Source organism: Neolamprologus multifasciatus, chromosome 15 (assembly GCF_963576455.1).
Source record: "Neolamprologus multifasciatus chromosome 15, fNeoMul1.2, whole genome shotgun sequence".
NCBI classification, from domain to species: domain Eukaryota; kingdom Metazoa; phylum Chordata; class Actinopteri; order Cichliformes; family Cichlidae; genus Neolamprologus; species Neolamprologus multifasciatus.
Window position 1 is genome coordinate 5,231,104 of NC_140453.1, and position 21,301 is coordinate 5,252,404.

The window sequence follows — 21,301 nt, forward strand, 5'->3', positions numbered from 1 at the left end:
TGACAGCTCCAAGCTCCGTGGAAAATGAGTCTCACTCGCATTACAATCGCGCGGGACAGATTCCATTAGCGCTATCTGAAATTGAGCACGGGGAGCAGGGAGCGGGCGGCAGCGGCGCACGCCCCTTATCAGAGGGAGAGGGTGAGCTCCTCTGACGTCACTAATCCACTGGGTGGGATTGAGCAGACACACACGCACATACACAGCGTGGGGAAGACAGGATTCTCACACACACATTTTTTTATATACTAAAAGACACCAGGCACAAACAGGTAGAGGAACAAATCCACACACATGCATGCACAAACACTAAAAAACCCACACACGTACAGGCATGTTGCAAACAAAAGGAAAAACCAGAGGAGCTTCAGTGAGTCTCTGCACTCACTTTACAAGTCCCTGGAACTTAATGAAAAGCTGACGTACATGATGAAACTGGAAGAAAACAAGCAACACATCAGTTCTCCGCCTCTGCGCTTGTGTGTGTGTGTGAGAGAGAGAGAGAGAGTGTGTGTCAGTGGTTTCCCGAGAAGTGCTGGCAGGTCTGTTTGGTGGTGCTGCTGGTGGGATTTGTAGCACGTCAGTCTCTCGGTCTAAGATGAAACTGAGCCTCTCTCGCGCTCACTCTGCGATCCCCACCTCTGCTGCCCGCTTCTTGTCCCGTCTCCCCCGCTCCAATAATTCATACAAATGCAGATTCCACATATAAGTGAACACACACGTGCATCTGCAGGAACGCCCCACACATACCCCCCAGTGTCCTCATCCCCGTAGTTATTAACCCTTGACACATAAATCCAAGGGTATGTGGGTGTGAGATATTAGCCCCGTGTGTGTGTGTGTGTGTGTGTGGGAGGGAGGATGGGGTTAATCTTTATGTAGTGGGGATCTTTCACACAAGATCACTCAATTTAAATAGAGTGGGAACCCTTTGATGTCTCCAGCCCTCCCTTCTTCCTTCGTTCTCCAACTCTCATTCACCCCTCTAATTTGCTTCATGTTGCCCCCCTCTGCGCCCCTGCGATAAGGTGTAATGAGAAATGTTTTCGAAATGGCTCTCACCTACCATGCGACGCTAATTGAGCGTGTGCTCGATACAGCCAAAAAGGAGAGCGCTCGTCTCTGACCGTTGACGTCGCTGAGGAGAAGAAAATGAGAAAAGGAGCATTTAGTTTTTTCCAGTTTCCATGAGGCGACTGAATAAAACAAAACGGATGCATACGTTTGCATTAACTGAACCGAACAACCCTTCCCCCTCAAAGACACAAAGCAATGAGAGTACGTACCATCTTCATTAGTTGTCATTTACAGGGAATTACGGAGATGCCTCCTCAGGGCTGTTATTGGTCACGCAGCCTGTATCAGGGAGGAAGAGAAGGAAGTTTGGGAATATTTGAAAACAGAAATGTTTGGCCTATATTCATATAGGCCAAACATATCTGTTATTAATCTCTGTCTCTCTTCCACAGCATGTCTTTTATCCTGTCTTCCTTCTCTCACCCCAACCGGTCGCAGCAGATGGCCCCGCCCCTCCCTGAGCCTGGTTCTGCCGGAGGTTTCTTCCTGTTAAAAGGGAGTTTTTCCTTCCCACTGTCGCCAAAGTGCTTGCTCATAGGGGGTCATATGATTGTTGGGTTTTTCTCTGTATCTATGAAGCGCCTTGAGGCGACTTTTGTTGTGATTTGGCGCTATATAAATAAAATTGAATTGAATTGAATTGAATTTAGCAGCAGAGGGGAGGTGCTACAGGAGCACTTAACACATTAAAAAACAACATAACATAAAATACAAAAAAGATTCAACAGCAAACTGAGCAAAACAGAAACTAAAAGATGAAAAAAGCTTGCTTTAAAGGTAGATTCCTTTCTCTGTCATACGTCAACACGTTCATCCACCCACATCCAGTCTGGGCCTCCCTCTCTCAAACTGGGATGTGTGAGGATTGCGTCCGTGGTGGTAGAGCGGGAAACCGCTTGGTGAGACTAAAACTGTGTGGATTACCAATCCGCTGCCACAGCGTCACCTCCCTAACAGGATAACACAGCATAATAAACTCCATAAAATAATCGAACTTATTACAACTCTTAACCCCTGTTTAATACAGTCAGCTCAGCTTACGTGTGTTGGTATTCACCACTAGTCGAGCCACAAAAGAGAATAGTCTTATAAGACCAGAGAACACAGGACAGCATATTGTGATGCCTTAATATTGGCTTTAATTGGATTTGTAAATTATGTGGCTAAATTAGCACTTTTCGTGGCTCGGGGATTTAGTGAAATGTGTAGCAGGAAAGGGAAAAAAAGGGAAAAGTCTTAAAGTTAATTAATCATCTGTGGCTCCAGATTAATTAAAGTTTCCCAGTGTTTGTAGTTAATGGGGAGATTGATGGAACAATGGCTTGAACGCCCCCTGCCTCCTCGAGAGCAGAGAGCTGAGTCCACAGAGACGCACTTCAGAGCCTTTGATTATCACACATCCTCCACACACACACATATGCACACATGCATGAAAACACACACACACATATATATGTATAAATACACAGAGACCAGAGAGTCCCCTTCAAACTTCCTAGTCACAGATATCATTACTCCCATTGAGGGATTCACATTAATTAGCTGGGATCAAAACCTACAAATCCCCCCACTGAGAATTCCTCTGTTCTCCTAAACTATACCTCCATCATTTATGCCACATCCCCTGACACACAACCACATACAGAATACAGCCAGACATCCCTGTTAGTGGGCCAGGGGTAAAAACAAGCTGTTGGGCACCCTTTCACTGTCCCTATCCTTCCTTGTTCTGGTGCCCAAGTTCAGCCGTTTTAAACTTATTCAAATCCATTACATGTTTAACCTGTACCATACACATCACCAGCAAACAGCTTTCTCCACCTAATAGCCAGCTCAGTATGCATTTAATGTATTCAAAGGTTGTAGTTTAGCAAAAATAAGGGGCAGTAGACTTAACTATGGAGAGAAAAGCATTATGGGAATTCTGCAGAGGCTTAGGAGGATGCATGTAGGAAGCCATCAGTGCACTGCCCAGTGATAACCATGCTATGTTTATGATACTTGCTGGTTGAAAAGTTTGCTACATGAAAGGATCTGCAAGCTATATGTATGCATCCTGACAGACTTGTGTGTGTATCTTTTATATACAATCTGTGGCTGTTTCACATATTTTTGATAGTGCCCCCAAAGTGGTACTAGACAGCTAGATAACATATTAGCACCTACATGCAGAACATACATACTACCATGCAGTACTATGCTGGGACCTTCACAGTGATCAGGTCACAAATTCAGGTCCTAACTTTCCAATATGAAATATTTTGCTTACATTTTGATAAGCACTAAGTTATGGTTAATCAAACAAATAAAAAATGAAAGGATAAATAAATCTTGGCTACATTCAAAGGATCATGTTTGGTTTAAAAGGTGCCATTTGACAACTTGAAGCACATGTTATGTAGCTCCTTTTTACAGCTTACCACATTTACCAGTCATAGTGCAAAAGATAGATGCAGCTCCTGTGATGTCACCCATTGGTTTGTGAAGTTCTGGTCTCAGACGAGAGTTGAGCATTTTCACCATCACCATCTTGATGTTTTGAAGCCATATATGATAGTGGCGGGTCAGAGGGCCGTTTTTATACGCGTTACAGTCTTTTTGCCACATGTATCGCCCCCTGGTGGTTGCAAAAAGAATCCAGGTTACAGGTTTTTCTGCACCGATCACTTTTCAGACCCAAAGGTAACGTCCATCGTTTAATGATTTTATATGCTTTTTGTCACATGACCACCAGAGGTCTTACACATAGTTTGGCTTGTTTTCTTTTCATCGGTGGTTACTGTTTGGATAAAAACTTCCAAATGAGGCTGTAGAGTGGATTACTTACTGGTTATACAGTAATAGCAGCAACCAGGCTGCTGAATGGGTCATCTGATGTGTCTTAGGCTGGGATATCACCTAGATGCCAGATCCCTCAAGCACATCTCTTACTTTGACTATTTTTTATGTAATTACAGTGCATCTGGTGCAAGCATCGAACATTAAATGCATCACATTAATGTTCTAAAGTGAACTGCACTCAAACAAATGGACAAAGAGAACTGGTAGTGATTTTTTTCTTTCTGCAAAGTTGACGTTTTTGAGTATATGGAAAGGGGGGGCATGTGTTAGACACTGATTGCTGGAAATTTTCTTCTAAAAAATGTGCCTATGATTAAAATTAAGAACATATTGCCGCTCATGAGATGAAAATTGTAGTGCATGCACCCAAATTAAAACTGTGCATACCGTCTCTCGACTTTTAGCAGTCTTTGGGTTTTCTCTTTTCCTGCTTTCAAAGACTTTAAATGTAGCGTGTCGACACGACACCCGTGAAAAACGCTTATTCAAAAGCAGAAAGCCTCCTCCTCATGGTTGAAGTGACATAATTTCTGTACAAACTCCTGAATAACACCGCTCCACGCAGGGCTTCGGGAGCCTTTCACCAGGCACCCTGAATTCTTTGCAAAGTCTTTTATATTTCTGCTTGAAATCAAGCCGCCTGTAATTTTGCCGGCATTTGCAGCTCGTTATCACATTTGCGCGGTGATGTACCGTACTCGACTGCCAAAAGTGCTCATAAAACAGATGATTATTTAAAACAGGTGATGCAACTCAAAGCAACCCCGCTCGCGGTGTGGAAACCTCAGAGCTGGTAGAGGGCGCCCTCTGCTGGAGCCTTCTTGTTTCCCCTGTTAAACGGAAAGGACAGCACGACAAACTTTGAACTGGTTTATTGACATGTGTATAGCGATTGTCTGTGCACCGGACGATTACAGAAGAATATGTTATAAAATAATACAAAATAGCTGTACACAACACAGATTATAGTTAAAGGAATGCATTGTTAACTGTGAGGTTTTATGCTGTATCATACATATCAGCTACTCACTCGCCTACGATGAGACGAGCTCATAAGTTGAGGAAGTTGAGGTTTCGCCATCTGGTTATGAAGGTCAATTAATAGATATGATAACAAACGAAGTTAGGGAAGAGCTGATGATGTTACTAGTGGTGTCAAACAACCTGATGCTGAGCTAAAATACTTAGTCTCTATTTTTTTAACTAATACTAAAATCTAAAACTCAAAAAAAGTTACATATGGATGTCCATAACCCAAAGTGAGTCATAGAATAAAACAAAAAGAAAACTCAAACAAATACTGTACGTTAGTTCATAAACTAGAACCCAGTGGGGGTGCTGCAACTGTTCTCCATCCACATGCCAATGGTGTTACATGTTGTACTGTATATATGCATATCTTTCTCTATATATATATTTTGTCAAAAGCAAGATTCACTGGATTTGGTGTGATTTGCAAAGGCCAGCTAATACACATGATTTCATTGCCTGTTTCATGACACCCGTAAGTGGTTGACCTGTGGTGATCTCCCCGACTGTTTGCCCTCTAGAATTTGGACATAAGATGTGGCTGCTCTCACATCACTCAAAGTGCCTTTTATCAGGCTTCTTTCAGCTGTGACTCTAAAATCCTTAATCTTGAGCAACAGTAACACAACCCTCATCCACCACACTACAAATCTTATATTTAGACTTTAAAGGAGACCTATTAAGCCTTTCCTCATGTTCTGTCATACACATGCTTACACAAAAGTGGATGTTGATATTAATAATGGTCGACCTTTCAAATAACGAGGTTAAGCTTCAAACCATCCAAAAGGCTCTGTTTTGTTCCACTTCTGTGCCCATATGATTACGGTCATCTCAGGAATTCAGCTCTAGCAATGAGACCAGGAGCCCCACCCACCCTCTGTTTAAACAGTCTTTGAGTGAGGGGCAGCCAATCAGAATAAAGTTAAAAGCATGGGCGGGGAGCCAAAATGGCTTTTATTCACACAATAAATGAACTGAGTGGGCTGTCAAGGTAAAGAAGGATTATTCTGAACTGTGAACCATGCAAAGCTACTAAAGAAGCATAAGAGGTCTCCTTCAAATGGAAAACATGCTGTCTTTCATTAGCTTTAAATGCTCCATGACGGGTCCAAATACAAAATGTAAACAAGTGTTGATGTGAACGTCTTTCTGTGATGAATTGGTTTGGTGGAAAATATTAGCATAGTAGTACAAAGGGGATTCAAGAGATCTCATTCACAAAGATCGTGGATCTATCAAGTATGAGGATCTATTTAGGCGCTCGTTCTTTTTTCCTCTTGCTTTAAAGCCCCCCTCCCCCAAAAAACAACAAAAACAAAACAGAACTGCTGCAGTTTTTAACCAACGAAGGACTCGGAAGACAGCTCAAACGTTCTCAGCATGAATTGCAAGTTGGCGCTCCACCGTGCAAAGTTTTCGAGTACGTGTACGTGTAGTGTACATACTGTATGTGTACGTTCAGCACATGCAAGCTAGACACAATTTTTTCCACGTGAGTGTATTTCTTTCTTTTTTTTTCCTGTTTTTTAAATCAGTTATGTCTTTCATACTTGAGGCTATTATTGAATTTACTTGTTGAGCTAGTTCACCAAGCTACACCTAATATTCAGTTACAAAAATAGTATCACAATATAGACCATTCAATATGAGCACCAGGGAAGGCTAAATATAGCCCAAAGTATTTTGGCTACATTCATTGTCTGGGCAATGTTTTACGGTAGCAGAGTGTGTGTGAAAGTGTGTGTTCGTTAGACACAGTGTTGGCAATGTTTTCTCACTCACGAGCTCCCCTACATCTACCGCACGATTATATCTCGTAACATACACAACTTGCGTACACTGAGTAACAACAGTTAACTAAAACCAATTGTCAGATAGAAAAATAGTTGCTGTATAATTTTTTTAAACACTGAACATCTAAAAGAATTCCTCCCACTTCCCCAAATAAAGCCCTCCCCGTTTCCTAACAAAATAGTTTTCTTTGAAACAATAACCCAAAAAGAAATGTTTTGAGGTTACACAAGGTCAAGCCTACTGACACTCCATCACACTACCATACACCCTGTTTAACATAATTCAGAAACCAGAAGTGTGTTCAAATGAACAAAGAACAAGCTGGATAGTTTTGCAGCATTACCAGCACAGCAAAGAAATGATAGAATTAGTAATTAAATATGGATCAGGCATTAAGTCTTTCAAATCTGCAGCTTGTGGTATCGCTCATCTTCTCTGGTCTATGACCCCCAATTTGGAAATAAGTCACGGGATTGAACACGCCTCTGGTTGAGCCCTTTACCTGGAAACCATTTCAGCCACATTTGAATTGGACTGCTGACCTAACACTTGGCTAAACATAGCATAACATCTAGCTTATCTATGGGAGTGCTATTATTGCTTCAGAGTTGGGAAGTGGAGTTCATACCCGGTTTTCATTCCAAGCCTTTGTTTATCCTTACTCTGCTTCATAATTAGGAAAAGATCTGCTGTAAAAGTACTGCAGTGTTCCCACTGGCCCTTCGGAGCTAATCAAACAATCTGCAGGTTACTGTCCAAAGAATTACAACACATAGGGCTCTGTCATTAATGGGCAGTCTGTGCATAGATCTTACTCTACAGTGATATGTAAAGGACTCCAACAACATATGCTCCTAATTCCTTAACTTCAGAAATAGTTGTGAAGTTTTCCTTCATGGATCAGGAAGAGTGTTAAATGCTGTATGGAAGCATGAGCCACTGATCCCACATTATAATCTAGTACGTTCACCATCCGCAGTTAACAAAGCCCACTGAGAACACAGCTAGAAATATAAAACGGTTGCTAGTTCAGGAAGGAAAACCATTAATTATAATCCTGATGTCAGATAAGATATTTTTTTATGGAAGTTGATGCCAGAAGCATTAAGTTTTTTTGTGATGAAAGTCATATATATATATATATATATATATATATATATATATATATATATATATATATATATATATTCCACAGCAGCAGAAGTGGTTACGCTTCATGTGAAAGGGTAGAAGATGAGAAAATGGCCATTCTGTTCATAAGTGCAAAAGTTACTTGCATTTTATACAATGCATGGTGTTGAAGCCTGACGAAAGTCACGTGGCTGTCATTTGATAATATAGTTAAAATGCAGCATCATAGTTTAAGCTGTGCACGTGCAGCATCACTTCTGAGAGCTGTGTCTCGCTGAAAGACGAGTAATGACTGAAATCAACTGCCACTGTACTTAGCTGGAATTAAAACCCTCTGACTCCTGCACGAGGGGGGCGGGAAATGGTTTAAAATTTAGAAAACACTTTGAATTGACAGCACTGATAATTCTGTCCTATTTTCTTGATCTTACACTAATCAGCAAGCCCTAAAGGATAAACAAAGGGAAGGATTTGTCAGCACTGAGCTACATTCAGTAACAGAGAGTGTTATTGTACGGAACACACACGCTTATCAAACTGATCAACATTTGAACGCATGAACGCAGCTCAGGTAGCTTCCTGCTGTTGTGGTTGTTGCTGAAGAGTGGTGATTAGTCGATGGGGCCCTGGAAGATGAGCCGTGTCCAGCCGGGGGAGCTCAGGGCACTGGAGCAGAAGGGGCAGACGGGTCTGAAGGCATGCGTCCCATGGGGCAGAGGAGTCTCAGCCCAATACTTGGCTGTCCTCTCTGAGCAGACGTGGCCACATGGCACAAAACCGTGAGTGGGGGATCCGGCATCCACATACACCGCAGGCTCACAGCCCAGCCACAGCGGCACGTAGGGACCCACGCTCCTGCACAGGGGACATTCTCGCCGGGTGGTGGAGCCTTCACCCTCTCCTGGATCTTCCTCTCTCTCCGATCTCTGGCCCCAATCGTGACGTCCGTGGACGTGGCCACAGGCGAGGTAGACCCAGGGTTGACGCTCTTCAAGGCTGAAGTTAGATAAAGTGTACCAATATTTTAAAGAAAAAATTTTTATGCATGCGTGTGTAACAAAATAGAAAAACCTGTGAAGAATTTTCTAAAATTAGTAACTGGAAACAATCAGTTTTTAAATAAATAACAAGACCTTAATTTAACCATCAGTGTGGCCCTGACCTATGACTGCGTGGAAGGCTGGGGAACGCCAGTGTGCTGAGGCCGACGGGACACTGGGGCCGGGATGCGTTAAGCTCTTGACGAAGCGCCTCCAGGTGACGCAGAGTGGGAGAACGCATGAGCCCCTCACCGGTGCGCCACAGTAGAGTAGCACCACAGAGATCGACGAGCGACCCGTCACGTAGTGCGCTGCTCTCCCCCTCCGCCTGAAGTGACGCACAGACAGATATTTGTGTACAATAAAAGGCAAACACAGACCCCAAAAGTTCACTGAAGAAATGTAGATATGGTAACCAAACCTGCGGCAACTCACCAGCGTCCCCCTGCTGGGTCCGGACCGTGTCTCCCGCAGCGCATAAACATCTCCACAGACGGAGATCTCCCTCCACAGGCCTTGCTTGGGATCCTCTGGGAAGCCCTGTGGGTGCATCACTAGCACCCCATTAGTGGTGAGGCCATCCATATGCCCATCAGGATTTTTCCATTTGGTTGCTTTCTCCTGTGGCAGCAAAGACATTAAAACGTAATATTGATATGTTTCAGAAAGTATTTTTATTGTGTCAATCATACTGTTATTCCCAGCATGAAGAGTGCTGCTCTCGTCTTAAAACACAGGGAAAAAAGACTTTGCAGTTAGTTCAGTGCATCACTTTCTACAACAGAAGTCCCACAGCACTGTGCAAAAGTCTTTGGCCACCGCACCATTTTGCAAGGAAAATGGGTGCAGCAATTTATTGAGATGTGCAAATACACATGGAAACACATGGACAACGCACTCATCCCTTGAGTTGGGTGCTTTTCTATGCTTGAATGATTCATAGATCAGTGTTAAGTGGCGTAACATACAAAGCAACACTCTCAAAATGGTCAGGTACAAGGAATGGACTGAAAATGAGTGAAAGCTAGTCAAACACTGCAATTTTTATCAGATCGTTTCATGGAAAGTTAAGCAGGATGTGTACAGTAGACAAGAAACTGGGACTAAAATCTAAAATATTCTGTTATTAGAAACCTGTTGCTGAAGTATGAGTCTACTCACCCCTAAGAAAATGTTTTTGGAGGAGTCAAAGCCTGCAGCATAGATGCGTGCAGTGTAAGGCGGGTTGCGCTCGCACACTATTCTGCAGGCAAAACGGGAAATGGTGCTGGGAGCAATGGAAGGATCTTCGCCTTCCTTTCCTCCAGAGGTGTCTGTTACCACAAAGTCAATAGGACTCTCTGTGGAGCGTCCAATCTGCAGGGGACAGCACAGAAAAATATTATTTATTAACTAAAACAAATGTCTCATTAAAATGTTATTGGTAAGCAGAGCTATTTCTTTTAAAGCATCAGTGCTCATAATTTTATGACTTTGGGCTATCTGGGCAAGATGGTTCATTTTTATGTTTAAATAAATCTGTAAGAGCAATAGAAAAGTGCATAAAAATAGACTTTCTTGGAGCTATGACGTAAAACTCTTTATTTTTAACACTTAATGGTCCCAGTTCTGAACCAAAATAATCTACCCTCCTGTAGAAATTACTTTGATGGGATTGCATAACAATTGGAAACTTGCACATGATCGCAGTTCTTGGAGTACATTTTGCTGTGAATCCTCTCATCACTCAATAAAAGAAAATAAAAGTTGACTTTGCTTGCTGTGTTACCTGGAACATGTCTGTGTTGTTGTCATGGCAGTACTCCACCACCACGGTCTGGTTTCGGGACAGTGTGAAAGAGATGCTGTGCTGCCCCCTGCTGTGCACCGCCTGCAACAACAACAGCAGCAACAACTTGTGGTACAGCAGTCATTTTCTGGAAGCTTCTTTCTTTTCATTTAACCACCCATATTCTTAAGTAAAACACACAGTTATAAGCAAATAAAGTATATCTACATTTTTGTTTTTAAAGGCGCCTTTAAATTCAAACAGTTTGTGCAAAGGGACTGGCATTTATATAACACTTTTCCAGTCTTACCACTCCAAGCATTTTAAACCAGCAGTCCCCAACCCCCGGGCCACGGACCGGTACTGGCCCGTGAGTCGTTTGGAACCGGGCCGTGAGAGTTGTGAAATTGATGGGTTTTAGGGTTTTTATCGTTAACTTGGTTTTCCTGGGTCTTTTCCCCATGTGTTATGAATAAATCTTCTTTTTTTTGCTACCGGTACTGTTTTTATTTTGTTGCGGCACCTTAAAGGTCAGTGAAAATATTGTTGGACATAAACCGGTCGTGGCACAAAAAAGGTTGGGGACTGCTGTTTTAAACTACAAGCCACATTTACCCATATAATCATACAACTTAACATGTGTCTTTGGATTGTGGGTAAAAGCCAGAGAACTCTCGCAGACACAGGGAGAACACGCAAACTCCCCCTCACCATGATTCGGGAACCTTGTTGTGAAGCCAAAGTGCTAACCACGGTACCATCATCCAACATTAAGAGCAGCATTTAGCAATGACGTGCTGGTCTTCCACTAAGCGCCAGACAAACAGATCAGTCGGTGGATGTTGATCTAATATAGATACTGGATGACGTGTCAGCTGATATAAAAGCCTTTCTTTGTTGTGTTGGAAATTGCTGAATAAGATGCTTGGAAGAGTCTAGACATGGTGTCATCACACAGATTCTCTTACAGAGTCAGCTCTCAGCACAGCACATGTAACAACACAGCAGAACAGATGGTGGTGTGGTGTGGGTTTCATGGTAAGTTGTTAACCAGTTTGTGTAATACAATCCCACAAATCTGATCACTTTCATGTTCAGCTTCATTAAGTACACCACTGAAATATAATACGACAGCTCTGACACAAATTTGACACTGTCAAAAATTCCCAGGTTTTGTGATAGTTCTGTGTTTTTTAAGGTCACATTAGGTGGTGGTGATGAACATGACAGCATTACTTTTAGGTGGTCCTGAATGTTTGCCTCGCTCCATGGGGATATTATTTAGTGTGGCTCTGCGGCTTATAGCAGACTTCCAAAAAACAGCAAGGAATACTGCTTTCAGTGGCAGTCTAAGACTGCTCGGCCAGGAACTTTCTGGTGGACAGCTGAATGGTGTCAAGGAGAGCTACAAAACCAACTCTGCCAGTGAGCCAGGTTGGCTCTGCCACATGGTTTTGGCCCCAGTATACTCGCCACATTGGTGCACTGTTGGTAACATTATCACACAGCCTCTTCCGTTTATGGTCCCTGTTACAGTGCAGATACCTGCTGCAATATTCTCCTGAACAACAGGTGTCACCATTCAGACAAAACCTCATATAGGAGGAGAAGAAGTCAAAACAAGAACCAAAGAACAGCCAAGTTTTTCTCCACAAGGTCTCATCTTTTTGTGGCTCAAGAGTTGGGAGTTCGCCTTGTAATCGGAAGGTTGCCAGTTCGAGCCCCGGCTTGGACAGTCTCAGTCGTTGTGTCCTTGGGCAAGACACTTCACCCGTTGCCTACTGGTGGTGGTCAGAGGGCCCGGTGGCGCCAGTGTCCGGCAGCCTCGCCTCTGTCAGTGGCTGTGGCCCCAGGGTGGCTGTGGCTACAATGTAGCTTGCCATCACCAGTGTGTGAATGGGTGGATGACTGGTTGTGTAAAGCGCTTTGGGGTCCTTAGGGACTAGTAAAGCGCTATACAAATACAGGCCATTTACCATTTCAGATTGTTGCAACTTCTTCCTCTGTAAACTCTGTGAATCTCTGAGCTTCTGTGCTAATGTATTATAAAAATGGCAGTACAACCAACACAATCTTACACTTGTCTCTTCAATTAAGCTGCAGCAACTGCAGCAACTGCTGCAACGGCGAATCTGAAGTTTAATGTTAATAATTTGTCATACAGTGCTTTTTGTCAGGTACTGCACAGACGTTATAATGGGACGTTAGCAGTGACTGAACTTTCAAAGTAAAAGTAAGTGGCTTTTCAACTGGTATTCTGATCATAGGTGGTACTGTTATCTTAAATTAAATAAATAAATAAACGATACTGTTGGCTATTGTTCATATACTTGAAAGCCCACCCAAGCAAAGTCTCTGTGTGGGAAAAAAAATATCCATCCAAAATAATATAAATGTTGGCCGATTTATCAATACCTGAATTTTGTACTAGCTAAAAACAGTATCCAAGCAGTAATCAGTATCTGTCATCTCCAGATAAAATCTTAATTCAGCTCAAGTTTTTTACATGCAGCATCTTTCAGTACATCAAACACCCTTATGTAGGGTGACACACACACACAAACACAGACAGACCACATAAACCTGTCTTCATGATTAGTCATCCTTCCTCTGGCACACAACAGGGGTTACAGGAAGGAAACTCATGTTACACAATGATGAAAACTATAGCACACACACACATGCGCATGGACACGTACCTTGCTGTCCTGTGGTGTATTGAGGATGTGCACAGCACTGGGCTTGACACCGTTGGCCTTGGCCCTTCGGTACAGAGCAAAGCGGCTCTTTCTGCGCCCACGGTCTCCGTTTGGAAGGGAGCCATTGTAGCTGGAGGAAGATAAACAAACACAAGAACATGACGAAAAATATCTACTGAAACAAACAAATGATGTTTAAGTAATCTAATTTGGGCTGGAATACAAGTCAGGCGACATCTAGCTTTATTGAGAAAGCCTAATTGTGTTAAAAACACAGTTATCTTGTTTGCATACTTATCATAAGTCATCACTTAAATGACACTGAAGCTGCCAAGATGTCAGGAAAATAACGGCAATTAAAGTGCAAGCTCAATTAATTATGTGCATCTTTACAGCAACACCGCTGCTCGCTCGTTTGAAATGAATTAGAGCAGCACATTCAGGCCACTCGTGATTCATGTTAAACTGCTGAACCTCAATGAGAAAGACAACCTGCACTTGATCTGACTCACTCGGCTTGTCCTTAAGGCCCACGTTCACTAAAGAAGAGCTCGCTCTTCATCTAACCTCTTACAATATAAAGCATCTTCAGCAAGACAGATTTATTTTCATCACACCATTGCCCAATTACATTAACCATAAAGAGTTGAGTAAGTGGTCTGGAGAGGATACTGAATAATACTTTGAAGCTTTGTGTTCATTAATAGCAGGCAGATATGATAGGTTCTTCTTACGAGGGTGGTAAATAACATAGTCCAGCCCATTACTGTTTTATAACTCAATATAAGGCTTTTAAATGAAAATCCTTCTAACACCTTAACTAAGATATTGAATTTGTCCTCAATGTTTTCTGTAGCCGGGTCAATGTAATTTCTTTCACAGCTTGAGTTCACAAAAAAGGCAGTATGTAAGGCTTGTGACTAATGAGCAGGACATGTTTCTTATTAAAAGCATTCAGAGGAAGTCCTGCAGGCAAGACTCAGAATTTTGACAATAACCATCTTCACTGCTCCCCACAGTTGATGAGATGAAAAGCCATCTGGTCTGGTTTTCTTCTGACCTTTGGTCTTGCATTGAGTACAAAAGGAAACACTGCCTACTTTTGAGTGGCAGTAAAGTGTAGCTCTGACACTGCGATGAATTTACAAAAGGAATGAAGAAAGATGATTTAAGTGACTCTGCAAGTGGCATGTGCTAGACGGGTGGTCTGACTATTTCAGAAACTGTTGATCTGCTTGGATGTTCCCACACAGCCATCTCTAAGTTTAACTGAGAGTGGTCTGAAAAAGGGAAATATCTGATGAGGGGCAGTTCTCTGGGATGAACAATGCCTTGTTGATACCACTCACGGCATACAGTGGGGCAAAAAAGTATTTAGTCAGCCACCGATTGTGCAAGTTCCCCCACTTAAAATGATGACAGAGGTCAGTAATTTGCACCAGAGGTACACTTCAACTGTGAGAGACAGAATGTGAAAAAAAAATCCATGAATTCACATGGTAGGATTTGTAAAGAATTTATTCGTAAATCAGGGTGGAAAATAAGTATTTGGTCAATAACAAAAATACAACTCAATACTTTGTAACATAACCTTTGTTGGCAATAACAGAGGTCAAACGTTTACTATAGGTCTTTACCAGGTTTGCACACACAGTAGCTGGTATTTTGGCCCATTCCTCCATGCAGATCTTCTCAAGAGCAGTGATGTTTTGGGGCTGTCGCCGAGCAACACGGACTTTCAACTCCCGCCACAGATTTTCTATGGGGTTGAGGTCTGGAGACTGGCTAGGCCACTCCAGGACTTTCAAATGCTTCTTACGGAGCCACTCCTTTGTTGCCCGGGCGGTGTGTTTTGGATCATTGTCATGTTGGAAGACCCAGCCTCGTTTCATCTTCAAAGTTCTCACTGATGGAAGGAGGTTTTGGCTCAAAATCTCACGATACTTGGCCCCATTCATTCTGTCCTTAACACGGATCAGTCGTCCTGTCCCCTTGGCAGAAAAACAGCCCCATAGCATGATGTTTCCACCCCCATGCTTCACAGTAGGTATGGTGTTCTTGGGATGCAACTCAGTATTCTTCTTCCTCCAAACACGACGAGTTGAGTTTATACCAAAAAGTTCTACTTTGGTTTCATCTGACCACATGACATTCTCCCAATCCTCTGCTGTATCATCCATGTGCTCTCTGGCAAACTTCAGACGGGCCTGGACATGCACTGGCTTCAGCAGCGGAACACGTCTGGCACTGCGGGATTTGATTCCCTGCCGTTGTAGTGTGTTACTGATGGTGACCTTTGTTACTTTGGTCCCAGCTCTCTGCAGGTCATTCACCAGGTCCCCCCGTGTGGTTCTGGGATCTTTGCTCACCGTTCTCATGATCATTTTGACCCCACGGGATGAGATCTTGCGTGGAGCCCCAGATCGAGGGAGATTATCAGTGGTCTTGTATGTCTTCCATTTTCTGATGATTGCTCCCACAGTTGATTTTTTCACACCAAGCTGCTTGCCTATTGTAGATTCACTCTTCCCAGTCTGGTGCAGGTCTACAATTCTTTTCCTGGTGTCCTTCGAAAGCTCTTTGGTCTTGGCCATGGCGGAGTTTGGAGTCTGACTGGTTGAGGCTGTGGACAGGTGTCTTTTATACAGATGATGAGGTCAAACAGGTGCCATTCATACAGGTAACGAGTGGGGGACAGAAAAGCTTCTTACAGAAGACGTTACAGGTCTGTGAGAGCCAGGGATTTTCCTTGTTTGAGGTGACCAAATACTTATTTTCCACCCTGATTTACGAATAAATTCTTTACAAATCCTACCATGTGAATTCATGGATTTTTTTTTCACATTCTGTCTCTCACAGTTGAAGTGTACCTCTGGTGCAAATTACTGACCTCTGTCATCATTTTAAGTGGGGGAACTTGCACAATCGGTGGCTGACTAAATACTTTTTTGCCCCACTGTAGATGTATTCAGACTGATTCGGTAACAGTAATTCAAATAAGCACTCAATACAACCAAGGTATGCCGAAGAGCATCTCTGAATGCACAACATATTAAACTTGAAGCAGTTGGAAGACCACATTGGGTGCCACTCCTGTGAGCTAAAGCTTTATTTAGACCTCTGCTGGAAATATATGTCCTAACTTACGTAATAATTGGAAACTCATTTCACCCCTACACCACAACCTTTCACGCCGTTTAAGTCTTTTGTATCCGTCGACCCAATGTGTAGGCACATTTCTCAGAGGTGCCCATCAGGTTGGTGCGTAGGTTATAACAAGGTTCTAGTTATGGCGTAAGTTACAACATAAATCTGACGTATAAGTATGATTAACATGTAAGAATGGAAAACTGAGTCTATAATGTCCACAAGCTCACTGAAAGTGGAAAACAGACTGGAGTCTCAATTCTACAGCGACATTTAGATGATAGGGTCAGAATCTGTCATTAACATGTTGGTAATGGATCCATCCTGCCTTGTATCGATGGTTCAGGTTGGTGGTGGTATAATGATGTGAGGGATACGTTCTTGACCAATCAGTATCCCTGTTAAAATGCCACAATATACAAGAATATTGCAGCTAACCATGTCCATCCCTTTATAATACAGTGTACCTATTTTCTGATGGGATAACACAAACCATGCTAGAAAGGTCAAATCATCTCAAACTGCTTCCTTGAACTCAGAATGCACCGATCCAATATTAAGATCAGATATTAGTCTGACAGCCCCCCCCAAAAAAAACAAAACAAAACAAACAAACAAAAAAACTGGTCTGGTTACTCGTCTTGATATTGGTTATACTAAACTGATCTGTGGTCTGATACATTCATTTCAGTTCACTATGGTTCTGTGTTTACTTCCTCACTAGACAGCAGCAGCTAGCAGCAGCAGCTAGCAGCAGAGCTAACGTAGCATGGAGGGAGGAAACACCAGAATGTCAGCAGTTTGGAGGCATTGCAACAGCTTCGGTCTCTATATTTGCAAAGTTGTTGTTTTTTGCTGCAAACTGGGCTCAAGGTGACATGACTGACAACACCTGACAATGAAGATGCTTTCTGTCTCTTCCTTCACTAGTTTACTTTCACTCTCATTATATTCTGTCACAGACCATATCTAAGAAGCTAGAAGGACACTGGTTTAGTGTTACACTTGTTGGTGACATCTCCTGACAGCTCACAGCTGTGTGTGAGGATGAAAAGGGAAAACTGTTAATAACAGTAGTTTCCAGCAACTTAATGACGCTCACTTGAATCACTCTAATATCACTTTGACATGAGCTCTCTAAAAATAAATTAGATGAACAACTTTAGCATATTTTTCATAGTTTTTCACTGCATTTACCCCAGGCCTATTTTTATTTATTATTTTATTATTTAATAGTAACACTTCAATAAATTTGTATTCATGAAAAAATGTAAACTGTCTTTGAGGGTTCAATCTGTGAGCTTGTCTAAGAGCAAGTTGATATTGTGCATTTCAATTCCATGAATCTCAGAACATAAATTTTCTGTGGTTGACAATCTTTAGGATAGAGCGGGGAAGGAAGCTGGGATGATGATGCTGAACAGATCAAGTATGTCACCTGGAAATACTACAAACAGGGCACATTCAACTTTGATTTTTTTTATGTGAAATCCAATTAAAGAGCATGACTCAATGCAAACCTGTACCCTTCTTGGCCTGCTCTGACAGTTCAAACTAAACTGTGACTAACAAGGAAAAGACTGGTGCAGGAATCACGGACACGCAAACACAGAGCTTTCAGGGCTTTGGCCAAAAGTCAGAGCACATAAAATAGGGCAAAGGATAAGAGGCTGCAGGAGATAGAGAAAAGGGTAGCAGGTTGGTCGAAATGGAGGCAGAAAAACAGTCAGAAGCTATCACAAGTTTTAGAGAAATAAGTGAATAAAATGAAGGATGGGAGATGGAGAACAGGGACTGAAAGATCACGCAAAGCAGCGGATTGAGGGGGAAAGGCCAGAGGGAGAGCAGCTCTTTAAGATTCGTTTGTGGGCAGTTCAGGCCTGCATCACAAATGTGCACACATCATAAGGCACTATATGAAATATTCACTCCTTCTGCCCCCCAACACGGGGTTTATTTTCGTTGAGGGCAAGTCACCAAGGAGGCCTGCCTCTGTGAAAGTCAGCACTCAGCAAAACACTGAATGGTCGGCTAGAGAAGGGACTGGGTGAGAGACAGAGGAACGAGACAGAGACCATATTGAGATAAGTTATGGAGGAGAATAGAAAGGTGTGAGAAGACAAGAGGGTGTTCGCATAGCGAATAGAAGGGGTTGCTGGACGGGGCAGCACGGTACATGGTGTCCAGAATAACTAAGGTGACGAGAGATAGCAGGCAAGCAGCCTCTGCAAAGATCACATGGCCAGCAGTGAAGTAGACATTGACCACAAGGGGCATGGGATCATCAAAGCTGACAGATGCAAAGCCAAACCACAGCTGCATAAAACATGGCCAGAAAATTATGAAATCTGATAGGAAGCAGTAAAAGATACAACCTGTTCTTACACTACCTGCCTCCAGGCAAAATTACCTGCTGTATGTTTGAGAGCAATAAATCCCACAAATCCAGATGCAATATACCTGTGATCACCCATATAATAAATCAATTATTCACAATATTATTGTACCATGTACTACTACAACCAGGCTGTGGCACTGGGAGATAGTTAATCAGTTTTATCTCTCTGTCTGTCAGCTCTTTTTCAAAACCACAGACAGGTTACCAGTCTGGCAGGGCACGATCAAAACCGACTCTCAATCACCACAGCTTTGAAAGTGAGGTAGTACAAAATGTATTTTTTAAGCCATCGAGGCGCATTTCGGCACACACTGCAGAGCACACTGGTGTTCAAGTTCCACAGCCAAAAAAAGGAAAAAAAAATCTCAAAATAGGCATTCAGTTCTCACATCCTTACTCTGATGTGAGCGTGTAAAGGGCTGCTGTGTTCAAACGGACGTTAATCAGTATTCTAATGCAGGCGGGCTACAGCCTCCTCACTCTGTGTTCAGCTGGAGGGGAAGAGATAGGCCATTAGGTCAGTTATCTTTGGCATACACAGGAAGCTCTGCAGGGCAAAAGGGAGGCCTGTGTAAGGCTGTGTATATACGATTGTGTATGTGTATATGTGTGTTGTAATTTCCTGGTCCTTGCAAACTGTGCATAGAGTGGAGCTGCAGGGCTGGAAATGCTGTGGAAGCTGGTGGCTGTCATCAGCACATCCTGCCCACTCCTGTACTTGTGTGCGCTGGTGATGTAGAAGGGCTTTTCTCCTCCTCCGCCTCCTCCTTCCTCCCTCACTCCCGCCCTGGCATGGACGGTCATCTGGCTGAGACGTTTTATTAATTAGTAATACCAAACGAGAGCGCGACTATGACTATGAATATAAGCAAAACGCATTTTTCAGACGATGCTGTTCTCCTCCGTGCTACTTTTAGCGAGCACCGATCCAGCAAAGTATGACATCATTGGGATTTTCAGGTCTGAGCAATCCAGCGCTGCCACTACAACCATTGATGAAAACCCGGCTACATCCGTAGTAGCCTTATGTACTATGGCCAAGGCAGATGTTGCACCTTTACACTTAAGCATGATGGAGAAACTATGCTGGGCTGTAGTTTGAGATAAAATGCCTTAAAAACTTACTTTTTAACATTACTACACAGCTACACCGGTGAGGGAAAACGACGGCAATGTAACATAAAAGAGAAATAAGCTAAAATCCCTTACTACGATTGATTTAATAACCCTAAAACAACCGTAAGCGCGATATATTTTGTAAGAGCAGTGGATTAAAGCTGAACTCGAACGTCATTTGCTGGGTTATTTGTGCTGATGAAACCGCCTCATATTTAAAGGTTAATTTGCCACTGGAGCTGTTCACCAAACGATATAATTTCACTCTAGCTCAAGGTTTTAAAAGACTTACCCCAAAATGACCAATTCGCCGTATTTTACCGGGTCTTTAACGGGCACATCATCATCTCCGTCTTTTTTCGGTGAATTCATCAGACTGGACTGGTCCAGATGGGGCAAAAAAACGCGTCCAATTGCAATAGTGGTGAGATAAAACAATGCTAACACACTCGAAACTGTAGGGAAGTGGTTTTGGTTGTAGTCTACCAAAGTTTGGGCACTGTTGGGCAAAGTTTTTCCAGACTTCTAGGTGTTTTTTTCATTGTTTTAATCCGGTGAAGGAGCATCTTTTCGTGGCTTTAATGCCAGTGTGTAGCTAGTTTGTATCGCGACAAATCTGTTCAGTAGCAGGGGATACAACAACGGCTAACGGTAGGGAGTGGGCTGTACCATAAATTGGGGGAAGAGGATGCCATTCGCAGCATATGTCGAAAAATTTGATAAAATTTACGCCCGTTGGGAAAAACGTGCAACTTCTCGATTGAAAATGCTGATAAAAACTTCACGTGCGATTATTAGATAAATAAATACAGTTCAGCATTTAGAATGTAAAAGCGCCATGAACGTACCCACCCGCGGAACACGAATGGATGCATCCGTGATGTGAAGCTGGCTCCCCCCGATAGAATAAAATGAGCCATTTCGAAATCCACAGGAAGTACCCGCATCCCCCTGCCATACAGAGGGATTCTACTATATTTAAAGTAAAATACTACCTCACTGGATTTTTTATTTATTTATTGGTATGGTCATAAGTGATGCTGATCTAACGGGCCATTATTCAGTCTGACGTAAGGAGGAGCTCCGGGGGGTGTGGTGGTAGCGCTAAGATGTGGGTCACCACTGCGCCCCAGACTACACCTTCCCCCCGCTCCCTGGATTTCATGTGGGAGTCGGGAGACGGATATAGGGCGGCTGGAACCCACGCGTGCATCCCTCTCTCGCTCTTTTCTCTCACACTGTAGTAAGGCAGCATGTT

The 21,301-nt window shown here is 42.9% G+C and overlaps 1 protein-coding gene across 1 annotated transcript; it reads right to left on the reverse strand.

Moving 5' to 3' along the window:
- Window positions 1-5,499: 5,499 nt before the first annotated feature.
- Window positions 5,500-20,922, reverse strand: LOC146501379 (E3 ubiquitin-protein ligase pellino homolog 2). Its single transcript, XM_085132678.1, has 7 exons — window positions 20,336-20,922; window positions 13,383-13,512; window positions 10,684-10,785; window positions 10,077-10,271; window positions 9,351-9,536; window positions 9,038-9,243; window positions 5,500-8,871 (listed from the first exon to the last, which is right to left on the reverse strand). The coding sequence occupies exons 1-7, from the start codon at window positions 20,413-20,415 to the stop codon at window positions 8,487-8,489; spliced, it is 1,284 nt and encodes a 427-aa protein (XP_084988804.1). The 5' UTR covers window positions 20,416-20,922; the 3' UTR covers window positions 5,500-8,486.
- Between the last annotated feature and the right edge of the window lie 379 nt (window positions 20,923-21,301).

What these genes read in the sequence shown, in the direction of transcription:
- LOC146501379 (XM_085132678.1), bottom strand. Translation starts at nt 20,415, where the DNA reads ATGAATTCACCGAAAAAAGACGGAGATGATGATGTGCCCGTTAAAGAC. An exon ending in ACAACACAGACATGTTCCAG is followed by an intron (nt 10,272 to 10,683) that starts GTAACACAGCAA and finishes TGTCCCCTGCAG; the next exon opens with ATTGGACGCTCCACAGAGAG. An exon ending in CCAAAAACATTTTCTTAGGG is followed by an intron (nt 9,537 to 10,076) that starts GTGAGTAGACTC and finishes TTGCTGCCACAG; the next exon opens with GAGAAAGCAACCAAATGGAA.